A 15,580-nucleotide genomic window follows, 5' to 3' on the forward strand; every position below is an offset into this window, starting at 1 on the left:
TGTGTGTGTGTGTGTGTGTGTGTGTGTGTGTGTGTTATGCCTCTGACAGAGATTACTTACATCTGAAACAAACATGTGCACATGTATGTATATCTGACAGGTGTGTCAGCTATGTCATCTATATATGGTTGGTCACTTTCGAACTCAAAAAAAAAGTGGAAGTTATCTTTCTAAATATGAAATTACACAGTTCCCCATAAGACGATCTAAATGCTGCCTACATCATTTGTTTTTTTTAAAGTGTTGAACCATAATTGAACATTTGAACGTGCCTTGCTAAGCACCCTGAGCATTTTAGTTAAAGGCCAAAATGTTGGTGGAATCACTGGTGGCCCAGAAGACTGGGGTTTGAATGTTGCCATCTCTACAGTTTGTTAACAGAAGAACAAGATAAGTAACAAATATGCTCTTATCTGGACAAGTGGTACTGGCCACAATGAGGCTAAGAGGAAAAAGGGCACGGTAATAGTATCAGCCTCCCTGAAACACACCCAAATGGAAAACTACACCAAGCCCAGGTATGTCAAGTATTACTGATATTTGAGTGGATCTTTTTCAAAATCTAGCAGCTTTGGCCGCTTGCATGGCACACTTCACAGAACTGAAAACATGATGTGACTGAGTCAGCAAATTGTATGAATGTAGTATCCTGGCAACACACAAAATATTAAATAACTGGGACCATGAGAGCTGTCTTACAAAGAAAATGAGTTGTGATGGAGCTGCTTGATACAGCAAACAGGCACAAAGACACACAGGTGTAACCAGGGACTCTGGGTAAACAGCCAGACTCTTGAAAGAAATGCTGCTTATGACTTAACAAAGCCCAAAAACACTCAGGCTCAACACAGACGACTTTGGAAAAGCTGGTCAAACGTAAACCGGATACAACAATTATACAACTTGTGGCATTTCGAAGGGCAAAGGAGCGAATTAAATACCTGTATGTAATATCAAAAGAGAACTATTCAATATATGATACACAACAGAAATACCAGATGAAACATTTTGCCAGTAGATCCCTCTAAACAAAATGTGAATTGTGACAAGTGACAAGTTTATGAGTTCCCCCTAACATCAAGTAAGGGAACTTCCTATCAAAATAGTTATTTAGTTGAATAATGCTATGAAGCTCCCAATGCCTGCTTTGCAGAACATGAACCATAAAGTGATCTCTGCTTACAGTCCTTTACCAATGTCCTAATATCAACATTTAAATATATTAAACAGCTTGAAAAAAAAATATATTTCTTCACTTTTAAAAAAAAATGTATAGAACTGAACAATTTGTACCTGTTTGTTTGAAATACAGAGGCACAGATTTTCTCAAGAGGTGGAAGTCATACAATGGTATCCCAAAAGCCAATGCTAAACCACTCTGCATCAGCAAAGACATAAAAATCCTCCAAGTTTCAGAAAATATTTCATAGCTGCATAGGCTACCAAGGGGAAGCATTAAAATTTGTCACAATGTTTTGCCCCACTGTCTACAACAGGATGTGAGCTGAACGTGCAAAAACTAAGCTGCTTGTGGGCACCCATGATGACAGTTCGATCACACATTTTCTGTTTACACATATCTTTGGCCGGTATGTTTCTAACTGCATTTTACGCCACATGTACCATTCTCAGAGCACACACAATTGTTTGTTGTTTCAAGACACATACCATGAAAGATTAACATCCTAAGTCCACTGAATACTTGACCATTTGGAACATAATACTTCCATGTGACAAGTCTGTTTTCCGTTGAGTATACAAGATCTGGTAGACATTTTGAAAAAGTCTCAGACATGCTTACTTTCCTTCCTGAAAACAAGTCCACCCGAAATTAAATATAGCAATCCTCACTTATTTCAGGTGTTCTTATGCATAGCTGTGTATAAATGCACTTTCTATGAATTTGTAATGTGCTGTCTTATACTTAACGGGTTATGGCTCATGCTTTCGTGTTGGAAAATGATGCAGCCAGGGATATCACTCTTTTAGCCTAAAGAAAACACAGTAAGTCTTGGGTTTGATAGTTGGGCCACGAAAAGAACACATGCTGATGAATTCCAGCTAAAACTAAATGTGTCCAGTACTCTTTGTTGACCTGACACAGAATTACTTCAAAAATTTCATTTCACCTTGAAATCACACATGATCAGTGTCAACTTAGCTGCTGGTGAACAAGTGCTGACAATAATCAGCAACTCAAACAAGGATTTGAGGAGTACCAACACTCACTCAGCTCTGCATTACTAATGTCTGTTAGCCATTTTAATGTACCTGATGCACAATAGTAATATGTGAGAAAATTCCATCATTGAACATTAACAGCTGGCCAGATTCCACCTTGCCCTCTGATGGACTGGAATTCTGTCTGCAATATGCTGTGCCTCATAGTCTCTGGACCACTATGACCCTGCACTGGACAAGGTGTTATTGATAATGGGTGGATCAATTCCACCATATTTTTACATATACATGAATTAATTGACAAAACTCAAGTTTTGTCAAACCTCATATCAAACCGTAACGACCTGCACTTAGAAAATGGTAACAGGCATGTGGGAACCAACAAAACTTCTGTCATGTAAGAATTACCAGTGTCATTAAGCAGATTATGCCAGTAAATCATTTTCCTTGAATCATCAAGCAATTTGCCTGACGGTAGTGGGTATCGGCTGGTTCCCACATGCACTTCTGTAAACAACATGGATAAAGACAGCCAGCCGACATTCGACATTTCCCAAATATTTTAAGATGAACCAAAACACATAATTATTCTAAGCTGGAAGGAACAGCTCTGCTCTTGTTCTGGAATATCTGACGATGGAAAATAGTGTCACACAGAACCTGAATTGGTTTTGCCAAGAACACACTGTTTTTGAAATATAACTTGGACTAAAAGTCCGAACCAAAAAAAAAAAAAAAAAAAGATGTGTTTACTCTTACTTATTGCACTTTGAAAGAAATCATTGAATAAATTTAGAATTAAAAAAACCTTCCAAAATTCAAGTTTGAAGACACATTACACTATACACATAATTTAAAAAATTCTTCATCTTTCTTTATTTCATATTCATAAAACACTTTTACTAAATTGTAATCCTGCACTGTAAAACTCACAGCACGTTAGCATGAAGGCAATATAAACTGTACTGCAGCTTACTACTTAACGTTGCCCTAATTAAACTTCAGGGAAACATAGCTTGCACCCAGTCAAGCTCACAATTACTGATAGCAATCAGTATGTTTTTACTGTAAGTAAATCTAAGGTCAAAGTAATAATGTGAATAATAACAAGGCAGCTGGTACTGTAGAGCCCCTGCCTTTGGACCCAGAGGTTGCAGTTTGAGCCTCACCTCCAGCTGTAGTACAACTTGAGCAAGATACGTAACCTAAATTACCCAGCTGTATAAATGGGTAAACAATTGTAAATACCTTAACACTGTAAGTTGCTTTTGGAGAAAAGCATCAGCTAAATGAATACATATACCTCAAAGCATAGTTTCAGTAAACAGAACAAATTTATAATTTGCCAAAGACAGCAGTGCTCATGGACCTTCAATGGACCTTCCAGAAGCTTCCCTGTGCTTAAATATAAGACTAACAAGCTGCTTCACAAAAAGTTGAAAAAATGGTGCAATGAGTAATTTGAGACCCAAGCCATTTGAGCAATTCAGCTCGACGAGGCTTTTATTTCCCAGAGCACAGTTTTCAGTCGATCCTGGGGTCATGCAGCAGACCCTTTCCAGCCTGGGTTCACACAGATTTTCTTAATCCCATTCACCTGAAAGTATTTTACTAAATCAACTAACTCTCCATATGTTCTCCCAAAATGGGAAGGAAGCAACCAGTTGTCCTCTTGCTGATCTTTGACACAAAGTGGTAAAAGGTGATTTGACAAAGGTCTTACTGATGTGTTATATATCACATTTCTAGCCTATTGCATAGAATGGTTCCACAACTTCACTACAATGTACCAACACCTGACTATTGATAACTTAACCCAAACCTTAGGTGAAAAGCTCTCAAATTCAGAGCAAGGTTTTGATCGCAGCCCCTAGACACTTTCACTCAAACCTTATAGTGATACACTTACAATATCTTGATAACTACACCACTTTACTATTACAGAAAATTGTCAGTCTCTTTCTCCAACAATAAATGTTACAGATTTCTATGTTATTTTTATTGTTTGGTTTAAGGCTTCTTCGAATTTAGAAAGACTTGACAAATTAGGTCCCACCGTGCAGAAGAATACACAGACAAGTAGCTATTATATGGCCTGTGGGAAGCGTCTATAATGCTGACATCTCCACCTGAACTCAACGCGACAAGTACACTCATTTCTTTATCCAGAGATCTGCGGCCCAGAAAGCTTAAGAAAATACGGAAACAGACCGCAAATCTAAATCGTGCTTCTCACCTTGAGGGACAACACTGTCATACAGCAGACACTACCACAGCCTGTAGTGCCCTTGACCAAGAAGAGTACTTAATGGATACTAAACTGATACAGTAGCAGAACCTCATTGTGATAAAGGATAAACCATTGCATACATGAACATGTTGGGTGTGTGTGGGGCAAATCATCATGTATTCCAGTTCAGACAGCCGAAAGCGGGCTTTCAGTCCTTATTTTATAACTTAAGACTTTATTCTTGGAATTCGCAAACAACAAAGTCACCTAGGCTCAGTACGTGGTTTAATTTTAAACAACCAGACAAATGAGTGCTGACGACGGCCGTTGCTGTTTGCTGTGTTTACCAGCAGCAGCAGCATCGCGTCGACATGGCATCGCCATGGCAGCTGGCACAGAAACACGACATGATGATGTTCAAAGGAAAGGCGGAAGTTTCCGCAACGGAGGAGTTTCCTCAGAACTGTCCGGCTCTCGCGCGCGGGCGTTTCTACGTTTACCGAAAAGTGGTCCGAACAACAGTGTCAGTGAGTAATATGCAGTGACCCTGCTGGTCGCTGTGCGAACTTCGGAAAAACTATGAAAAAACGCTGTCCAGTCAGCAACATTCCTCGCGTGTTTTAAAAGTACATAGCGTGGAAACAGTTTGAGAATTTCACGACGTTCATTTCTGACCTGTCTGTGTGTTGTGTGGGGCACTGGCTGTGTGTCATTCTGTTTTGGCTTCTTACTGAACTGAATGAATGCAAACATCTGTTGCAGCCATAAGGCTTAGGTGTGGCGCTGCCCTCGATCTGTGTTTTAAGTAAGTGCCTTTGCTTGAGATGCAAATAATATATACGACAGTAGAGATAAAATACTTTTATACACATGATCAATAACTGTGCTGTCACTTCTTTCTAACGCGGTTTACAGTTTTCGGACAGGTCTCAACTTCAACACCTGCTGCTGCTGCATCGTGCATGCGCAAGCGAAGCGAGCGCGACCCGGCGTATACGACGTACAGCAGCAGGGATCCTCACCTCGAGCAGCTGTACGTAGCTGGAGGGGAACCAGCCGGTGATGCCGTCCTTCTCACCCTGCCACCAGCCCCCGGAGAGCGGCTGAAGGACCCGGATGAGCTCCCCAGCCTCGAAGCGCAGTCCCTCCTGGTGCTGCTCTCCGCTGAACGCGTACAAGCTCCTGCAGTAGGACGCGGACATCGCGCCGGCAGCACATGCATACGAGCGTAGCGCTCTCTAAAAGTGATTCCCTTCCCCGTCCCTTTCTTCTCCTTTTTGTTAAGAAATGCTGCTGTCCAGGGTCGTCCTCCTGTGGTCGGATGCGGCGGAGGCAACGTGTGGAAGCGCACCCGGACCTCCTGAAAGGCAGTCCAAGAGATTCCTGTAGATCCCACACTTCCAGAGTCCTGCCTCCTGCCACAGCAGATCTCTCTCTCTCTCTGTGTGTGTGGGTCTCAGGCTTTTTCTGTCTCTCTTTTTCTTTCTGTCTCTGCTCCTTTCACTCTCAGTCTGATTCTCTTTCTATCCGTGTGTCTCTGGTCCTCTTTCTCTGTCTCTTCACCAGTCACCCTGCCTCCGATCCTCATCTGCTTCATGGAGGAAGGAAGTGTGATCTCATCATTCCACAGTTGTGTCTCTTCAACATCCAATCTTCATTAAAAATACATAAATACAAATCCCTACACTTCTCATAATCATTATGATAATGCTGGCTTTTGGTGCTATCTGCCCTCCTTTCTGACAATTTTTGCACAAACTGAGAATTTCTAAGCTCCAGTGAATGCTGAGTTACTTAGTTTGGGTGTTACTAATGAATCAAGGGTACATCTTTGGACCCTTGAATACTTGACTGAAGTTCATTCCACAGTCAGTGTGCACCTCAGCCTGTGGAGTGTGTGACTAAGTTTGTGACACTGGTACTGTACTGCAAATGTAATACTTTCTTTGTTTTGTACACCTGAAACTTAAAGGCTAAACATCTGTGCATTATAAGGCTGGTTTCAATCACTTTCCACTCTTGACTATCTTCAACATTTAATTCATGTCATAATCATAACTAATAACAATACAAATTGTGTATGGCTGTATAGATATTTAAGCAGTGCAAGTGAAAATGAACCCATTATTTTCTGTTTTCCATTGTGATATTCAGCTCAGATGTATTTCCAGATTTACTAAGATATCTATGGAATATAATTAAGTATAATGGTAAGAGGTTAACTATAATGGTTTCTTCTCAAATGGTACAGAGGCTAGTTAATTTAGTAGTGGGAGCCATGCCATTAATGGCTCTAATACATTACATTAATATTATTTGATATAATGCATTTCTTTGTTGACATATACTGTATAATACGATATATATCAGAGTTAAAATTGTATACGGAGTGCTAGAATGAGAGTGAATAAGCACATAAAATCAGTGTTAATGTGAGAATTGAATTATACTGTGTAAAGTTTCCCCCTAGTGTCTCAGCATGAAACAGTATGCAGTAATGCAGTAAGCATAGCTGCTTTGGTAACTGCACTTCATACTGTCTCTTCAGCATCTGTGGTCACTTGCATAGAAATAAGGTGTAAAACACATATTGTAAAAGTAATTAATATCATGCAGGAGCGCTCAATTTGGGGTGTATCTGTGGCCTGGCTAAAACTCTATGGTGTCGGCAGCTCTCCTGTGACGGTCTCACGGCCCCAGTTGCTGGTGTCATGGGCACAAAGTCACTGGCTTTATTGTTTGCTTCGCTGCTGGATGTCTCCGCACCAAAGGGCCAGCTATTCCCTCTGCTGGATCACTCTGGATGGATGCTCTTTTACCAAGGTTCACATGCCCAGCAAGTTAATGAACCCTGATACTTACCTTACTTCACAAACTGTGCAAAGTATGTAGCTAAAGACCAATTGACAAGGATTTCCTTTCTTCTTCAAAGAACTGGTAGAAGTGTCTGGCTCATCTCCGCACCATTCGTTTCCTGTGTCTTTAAGCCATTACAATAGTTTGCCATAAAAAATACAATTGTACCTAAAAAGGACAAGACTTTATGTAAAATTATACATATTAATGGATTATTCGGATTATTACTCATACAAAGGATCAGTTAATCTATACAGTGCCTGATCTGGCCTGTTAATTTATCTGTGCAGCATGTTTATGGATTGTATAGAATAGTTCACCAGAATTAGGAATGGATATATATCAAGAGATATAACCAAAAAGATTTTCCATATAGGAGGACAAGAGCTTTTCTGTTGAAGAACTGTCACTACATTCAATACAACAGTGTCATCCTGTTCAAGTTAAAACACATTTAATCTAAAAGGCATCAGTTTTTGGGTTAGTCAAGGGACAGTGAGTTGGATGTATAGTAATCTGGAAAAAATTCCCCTTTTTCGCATGTAATCCTTTAGAACAAATTAAGCATAATTTATGTAGAGATGTAAAACGGTCATTATTTATATAGTTTGAAACAACTAATAAGCACAACAAAAACTAAAATGTAAAGTTATGAGGACCAAACAATTTACAACTTGGAAGTTTGTGTCTAGGATCTATTAATATAAAGTAGAACTCAGCACTTTCATTTCCTGAGTTTTTTCCCCAAAATCTGCGAAATTGGGGATTAGAGATGCTGCCATTCGAGGTCACAGGTTTAAATCCCACCTCCAGCTGTAGTATCCTTGAGTAAGGCCCTAGTAAAATTACCCAGGTGTATAAATGGGTAAATAATTTAAGGTAACAACATTATGAGTTACTTTGGAGAAAAGCGTTCCATAAATGAATAAATGCAGAACTAGGTAAACTGATGTCGCATGTCAATAGCGCCCTCTAACGTATGGTTGCGAGAAACGCAAACAGAAGCAAGGTAGGGAAACTCCCTCACTACCATCCTTTAGACATTGCACTTTTAGTTGTGTTCCTCTCTCATTGATTTTACATTCAAATAAATGCATTTACACATGTATTTTCTCTAGGGTCCTGAGGAGCATTTATACTGCCACAGCTCAGATTATGGTTCAAATTTCCCATTTATAACTGACAGTCTTAGAAAATGAGGGTCATTAGACAAACGGCAAGATGCTCCCCTTTGCTGCTTATAGGACACTATGAGGGACATGCATGTCACTGGATCTCTGTCCTCCCATGGTTACAACACAGGCCACTTGGTTACTGAATGGAGTCAGCTGGCTCATGGTGTGGAAAGAAGGCAGAACTGGTTGCTAAGTTGGCACTGATGCTGGCCAATGAATTTGGCAATAACGTCGGCACTTATGGGAGTGAGGATCCAGGAATGACACACTGAGTAGAACTGAAATAAGGAGAAAGTCAAAGAAAATTATTTTAATACTTTTGAATTATTTGACACCCCATGGAAGTACTGATGTTTTTTTTTATCATGAGATCATTAAGTATATTTAAATATGTTGAAGCTCTGCCAACAAAAACAACAGTAATTATGACGAGACTTTTATTTTGAAAAATCACAATCACAGTCCCAATGGATTTTGGGAATTGTAGTTTACCACAAGTGTAACTATTTCAGTTAGAAAACAAATACAAATATCTTGTACAAGTAGAGAAGATGACACTTGACAAAAGTGCATCTCCGGCGGTGAGGTAATTTCCTTAATTTCCCTTAGCCCGTAGAGACAATTGTGTATTTCGCTTTTACACCTATATTTATCCTACTTGATGTAAACTAAAACAAATACACACGGCTTTAAAAAAAGTGCTGCAATCTATGATATGCATTTAATGTTAGCTGGTAGAAACATTAAGAACAACAATTTGGCCTTTAAAAATGATAAACAATTTATCAAAATTTGAATTTTACTTTATGCTAGCTAAATGAAAACTGCGAAACAGAAACGTCACGTCTTCGCCAGTGGATAGATTCCACGCTCAGTGTTATACTTTTATTCTGAAAAGCACATTCTCCGTGACAGCATAAAAAGCGCCGCGTCTCCACAGGGTTGCCAGATATTTCCCTTTCAGGAAATCTTTTCAAGAAGGAAAAAAAAAAAAAAAACCCACAGTCGACACATTGGGGAATTTTTTTATAAAATTATATATTTTACAAATGGAGCCATTTTTAACTATCACGATGACTATTGGTGACCAGTGTATAATCATACTACATCGAAATTTACCCAATCACTCCTCGGTGACAGAGGGAAATCGCGCTGCTTACCGTATGGCTACTACACAGTACAGTACTGAGTCCTAATGGACCGTACTAATGAATATATGAAGTCGACAAATCTGGCTGTTTCTCCCCACCCCGTCCACTGCCCCCCCCCCGGTTGTGCGTTTTACGTCCATTCTCATTACACAACCTGGGTTCATAATCAGCACGCAAGTCTGGCACCCGAAACTGTAAGTGAAACACAGTGACACTTCTGCTTATCAGTCTTACCTGAAAAACTACAATTCGCACACTGGATTTGGATGTTTAGATTTAAATGTTCTTTTCGGTACAACAACAGTGTTCATGAAGGAGGGGTTCTCGGGTAAGTGGAAAATACAGGAACCGAAGAGCTTTGCTGAAAACATTACACATGATACTATTATAGGCAGCTCAGCTAACTAAACTAGTCCCCGTAGTTTTTCAAAGAGGAACTAAAATGAGCACTTGATTATACTATGATTATAAATCAATGGACACGCATGATTAAACTACTGCTGTTGATGAATCTTCCACTATTATTTCTGGTGCTACACACAGATCAAAGCAAGTGCATATTACACTACTGACTACATTATAATTTATTTATTATGGATCGCGTTTCACTTATGTTTACTAGCAGATGATCATTATTTACAAGTCCTGTCTGTCCTATGTGTAAAAACATAAATACTTCTTTAAAAACTAGCACTTGTGACTGTCGTCCGAGGTGGCGGACGAAGCGCGCGGCACCGGCACACAGAACGTCGTCCATATCCGGTATGGAGGAGGAGGGCGCGCGGCCGCTCTTCTCGTTCGGCGTCATCGCCGACATCCAGTACGCCGACATCGACGACGGTTACAACTTCGTGTGCACGAGACGCCGCTACTATAGACACAGCCTAAAGCTGCTGCGAAGAGCCAGCGACTCGTGGAAGTCTGAGTCGCCGCGGCCCAGCTTCGTGCTCCAACTCGGTGACATCATCGACGGGTTTAACAAGAAGCATGACGCGTCGCGGAAGGCGCTCGACGCGGTCCTGCGTGAGCTGAACAACGACGGCGCCGCGGCCGTGCACCACGTGTGGGGAAACCACGAGTTCTACAACTTCAGCAGAGAAGAGCTCTCCGCATCCGCGCTGAACAGCAAGGGGGTCTGCGGGGCGGAGGAGGGCGCCGCCGGGGACAGCTACTGGTACGACTTCAGCCCGGCCCGCGGTTCCGCTTCGTGGTGCTCGACGCCTACGACGTGAGCGTGATCGGGCGCCAGGAGCGCAGCGAGCGCTACGGTCAGGCACTGCGCCTCTTACTGGAGCACAACGACAACGAGGAGTTGAACAACCCTCCGGGTAGCTGCTCCTCCTTCTCCGCAGTACAGTACCAATTTCACAAACTTACTGATACTTACTTACCTTTCGCGCAGGGTCACCTTTGGTTATTATATATTTAATATTTGATCGTTTGAATATATTTATATTTTATTTAACTGACACCTTTTTGCAAAGCATGTTTCTTTTTTCTTACACATCACATCCAGATGTACTAGTAGGTCTAGGATTCAAACCCCGGTTTGTCCAGCTGCAAGGCTGCAACGGCTGTAACCACTATCTGCTGGTCGTTGTACATTTCAGATTATATTTCATTTGGATTTTTGTGGTCCAGTTAGTAGTGTCCAATTTAGAGCTGTGGCCTCCTTTCAGATGGAAGGTCCCCGGTTTGCATCCCACTCCAGCTACTAACGCTGAATTGCTCTAGTAAGAGTAACATCTAGGCTCAATAACCACTTCCACTGCAGGGTCATGGTAGTCCAGAGACTGTTCTGGAAAAATAAAGTGTGAGGCAAGGTACAGCCAGGAAGGTACACAAATCCATTGTAAGGCAAGACCACTCATTCATTCACATTATGAATAATTTGAAACATCTTTGGACAGTCGGAAGAAACTGAAGCACCCAGAGGAAAACCACATGAACACAGGGAGAACACGCAAACCACACAGATTAAGATGGCTTTGAACTCATAGCAGGAACCATGAGGCACTACCTCCAAGTCCACCACCACATTAGTCAGTAAAAATACCCTGCTGTATAAATGGGTAAATCATTGCAAAATGCTTCATTAGCACTGCAGGTTGCCTTGGAGAAAGGTGTTAGCTAAAAAAACTAATAGTAAAGCTACAATCTGAAGATCAAAATGTCTACAGTGGATATTATTAATATCATGTGTACAAGAATTGCTGACCCCCAGTTATGTCTTGTGTACAGCACGACCAGGACTGGAACAGAGGTTTGTAAAGTTCAATGGAGGATTCAGTCAAGACCAGCTGCAATGGTTAGATAGATTATTAACCATCTCAGATGAAAAACATGAGAAAGTCACGATTGTGAGTAAGTAACCTAGCGCATTTTCATATACTGAAATGTTTAACTCAATTCGTGAAACAGTTTGTGAAACATAATTACTGCATCCTATTGTATGGAAACACGTATTTTTTAAAAAATGCTCTGTTTTCCAGGTCACCTACCAGTGCATCCCTCTTCTTCAGACCCAATATGTCTTGCATGGAACTATGATGAAGTCCTGTCTGTTTTACACTCACACAAGTGTGTTGTGTGTTTCATGGCTGGTCATGACCACGATGGTGGCTACCACAAAGATTTCTACGGAATCCACTACCTCACTTTCGAGGGGGTAATTGAAACCCCACCAGAACAAGATGCTTTTGGGACTGTTTATGTATATGAAGACAAGATGATCCTTAAGGGCCACGGAAGAGTTGCAAGCAGAATTCTTCAGTATTTATGACACAGTATGGTCATTAATGATGTCAAATTACTGTTATCGCATGAATTTATGCATATATTTAAAACAAAATTCAGAAATTACACATGAAGAAAATATAACAAGTTGGCTATTTAAAATTGACTTTTTTTTTTTTAAACAGCAGATTACCAAATAGCCTGCAGTATAATGTGTTTTAGTAATTTGAAAACTCATTGAACTGTTACAGAACATTGATATTCAGTGATAGTGAAAGATTTTTCTGTTGACTTTACAGTTGTATGCAGTTATTTGTGCCAAATGAATTTATACTGCATCTATTTTACACAATATTGCCTGTATGTTAAAAGATGAAATATGCATTGTTTAGAAATGTAAAAAGTGACACTTCATTCTACAGAGTGCAATATATTTGAGGTTTTTACTTGTTATAGTAATAAGGGAGATGTTTTAATTGCACACATAGAATTTTTAAATTACTTCATTGTCAAGAAAAAAAGCTATTGAACTCTTCTATAACTTTACATGAAACATAATCAAAGGTTTCTTTTGTAAACAGTAGTGCCTGTGAACCCCAAAGCTTGTTTACTTTTTTTTCTTAAATACACCACAGTACTTCAATGGATGACTAAGGGACTGTAGAGGTTTGTAAGTAGTTTGGAAACACAGTAGAGATCTTAAACACCCAAATGGGGTTTACATATTATTGACAAAGAAAGGACTATGGGCATTAATTACTTAATTATAGCTGAAGCCTGACAGATCAAATCCATTCTGCACCAAAAATGTACTGAGGGTTTCTGATTTTCTCTTATATGCCTGATGTTGACCAACTTATTCTGACTTGAAGAAAATATTCACTTTACTTAAAGCAGGTACCTGTTAGCCAGCACAATGCTGCAGTAGGTAGCACTGGTGCCTCAGCTCTTGGGCTTTGGGCTCAGACATGAGGTCAAACCCAGCTCTGTGCAGTTTGCATGTTCTCCCTATGTTAGTGTTAACATTAATTTATATTTGAACACATTTATGTTTTGTGAGAGATGTAAGCCTATTGATAAGTATCATTTAAAAAATGTACAAAGACCTCAGAATAAAATACTTAATACTCAGCTGGACTCAGTATGAGAATTTGAGTACATTTTAAATTAAATTCTGAAGAAATTCAGAGATTATATACATTAAAGCAAACTTACATAATGATGGAATCTACTTGCCTTCTAATGTGAACAGTAGGTGAAGCATGAAGACTTATCTAGCAATCATGTTGAAATAGTGCACATGTTGACTGAATATTGTAATTGTTTAATTTGAAAAATGTGATTATCTGGTTGCAATAAATCATTTAAATGTTATTTTCAACTTCATTTTTAGATTAAATGTGTCTTACATCTAATCAGCATGAAGATGGAGTTATTACCTTGAATATACACATACTGACTACAAGCCAAATTCAACAAAGATAGAAAAGTTGGGTTGGTTTGTGTAATCAATGTGCAGTTACATTATCAGCATTGCAGGAGTTCTGCTGTAGGCTTGAGTCAAAACAACATTCTGTGCTATACTGAGTTGTGTATTTAAGCATTCTATCTGCAAAAAGTTTAGTTAAACTCAACCTGCTGTAGCTGGAGAGCTATAATGTTAGTCACACAACAGGCTATCCTGCCTATAGTTCCTGTCTGTATGAGTTTTTCCACAACTGGTGATTTCATATTTGATGTACCAAAATTTGTTAGTGCCCTTCTGCAAAAAGTGAAAAACTGTCTATATATGCAGCTACAAAACTACTGGAATTAGTTACAAAAAACCTTACTGTTCTCGGTTTTTTCGAGCAGTATATCTTTTGCTGCATGCAGCTGCATGCTGGCTATGCTGAGCTGTGTATTCAGACATTCCATCTGCAAAAACAGAAAAACGCAGCTCACTTCAGCCAAGGTGCTCCTGGATTCAGTCATACAACAACATTGTGTTCTTATGTCTTGGAGGTGTTTCACTGCATTCAGTTGGGTATTTGCTGCAGTGACTTGAGAATTTAAGTCTGCAAATAGTGAAGTTAAACAGCCCACTTCAGTTGCAGAGCAGTTGGAGTTAAAGTTTTAGCCTTCATTTTCCTATCTGTAGCACATGTTTTGCTATATCAAGTTCTGTATTTGCCGCACTGAGTTATTAGGTCTTCATGGTGTTCCGCTGACATAAATGAAGTTAATGTTAACCCACTTAAGCCCTGGAGCTGCTGGATTCAGTCACACAGTAACCTAGCGTATTGGTAGTCCCTACGTGCAGAAGCTGTTCTACTGTACTACATTGTGTTGGCTTTACTGAATTGTTTGGTTAGGTGTCCTGAAAAAGTGAGGATAAACTCTCATTACTGCAGTTGTGGGAGTCAGGCACATGAAAACTCACAACTCCTCAATCTCCTTGCTTTTTGGAGGTGTTGAGCTATACTCAGCGGAGTATTTTATACAGTTAATTGTTCAGTTTGTTAATTTAGTTAGTACACCAGCTGCACTTAAAAATTACTCCAGTAAAATCACCCAGCTGTGGGGCAAATAATTGTAAGTGGCATAACACTAAGTTGCTTTGGGGAAAAAAAGCATCAGCTAGATTAGTAATTGTAAATACAAACTGGAGAAAGTGCGACAGCTCCATATCTCCATTGTGCGTTTAAGTTACACAAAAACCAACTACCCTGTGTTGTTCCTTCCTGCAGATGTTAGATTTCCTTCAGTTTTGAGTTGTGTATTAAGGTGTTGTTCTACAAATGTTAAATGCTCTGCATAATTCACAGCTGTTGTGCTGTTTTGCGTCGCACAACAACCTGCTCTACGGAGCTGTTCCTGCCTGTTGGAGATGTTCAATTGTATATTTGTTGTACTGACTCATGGTGTCCTGCAAAAGTATAAAGTTTCCATCCATGCAGCTGTTGGAGTCAGTCACACAACTACCTACCACACAGATTATTCCTGCCTGTAGGAGGTGTTGGGCTCCATTTAGCAGTGTTTGATGTATTAACTTGTGTAAAGAGAAAGTGAAGTTAAACTCAAGAAAAAGCCTTGGGCTGGAGCTGTTGGACCCAGTGAGTTACCGTTTGCTGGGTTGCTCCTACCTGTAGAAGGTGTTAGGGAACGTTTAGCCGTACATTTTACATAATGACTTGGTGTTCTGTGTGAACAAAGTAAATGTACGCTTCCACTGCAGATGTGAAGCTGTTGGACCTGCCTGTAGGAGGTGT

The 15,580-nt window shown here is 40.0% G+C and overlaps 1 protein-coding gene and 1 pseudogene across 1 annotated transcript; both read left to right on the plus strand.

Moving 5' to 3' along the window:
* The window catches only part of LOC114909222 (dynein beta chain, ciliary-like), a 22,829-nt pseudogene extending 21,669 nt beyond the window's left edge, over positions 1-1,160 (plus strand).
* An 8,578-nt stretch (positions 1,161-9,738) lies between these two features.
* LOC114909203 (manganese-dependent ADP-ribose/CDP-alcohol diphosphatase-like) lies at positions 9,739-12,477 on the plus strand. Its single transcript, XM_029246900.1, is given in 5 exon segments — positions 9,739-9,787; positions 10,306-10,781; positions 10,784-10,921; positions 11,835-11,957; positions 12,086-12,477. Coding segments are annotated over 4 exon segments (975 nt in total). The 5' UTR covers positions 9,739-9,787; positions 10,306-10,357; the 3' UTR covers positions 12,376-12,477.
* Positions 12,478-15,580: the final 3,103 nt, after the last annotated feature.

Source organism: Scleropages formosus, chromosome 20 (genome assembly GCF_900964775.1).
Source record: "Scleropages formosus chromosome 20, fSclFor1.1, whole genome shotgun sequence".
NCBI classification, from domain to species: domain Eukaryota; kingdom Metazoa; phylum Chordata; class Actinopteri; order Osteoglossiformes; family Osteoglossidae; genus Scleropages; species Scleropages formosus.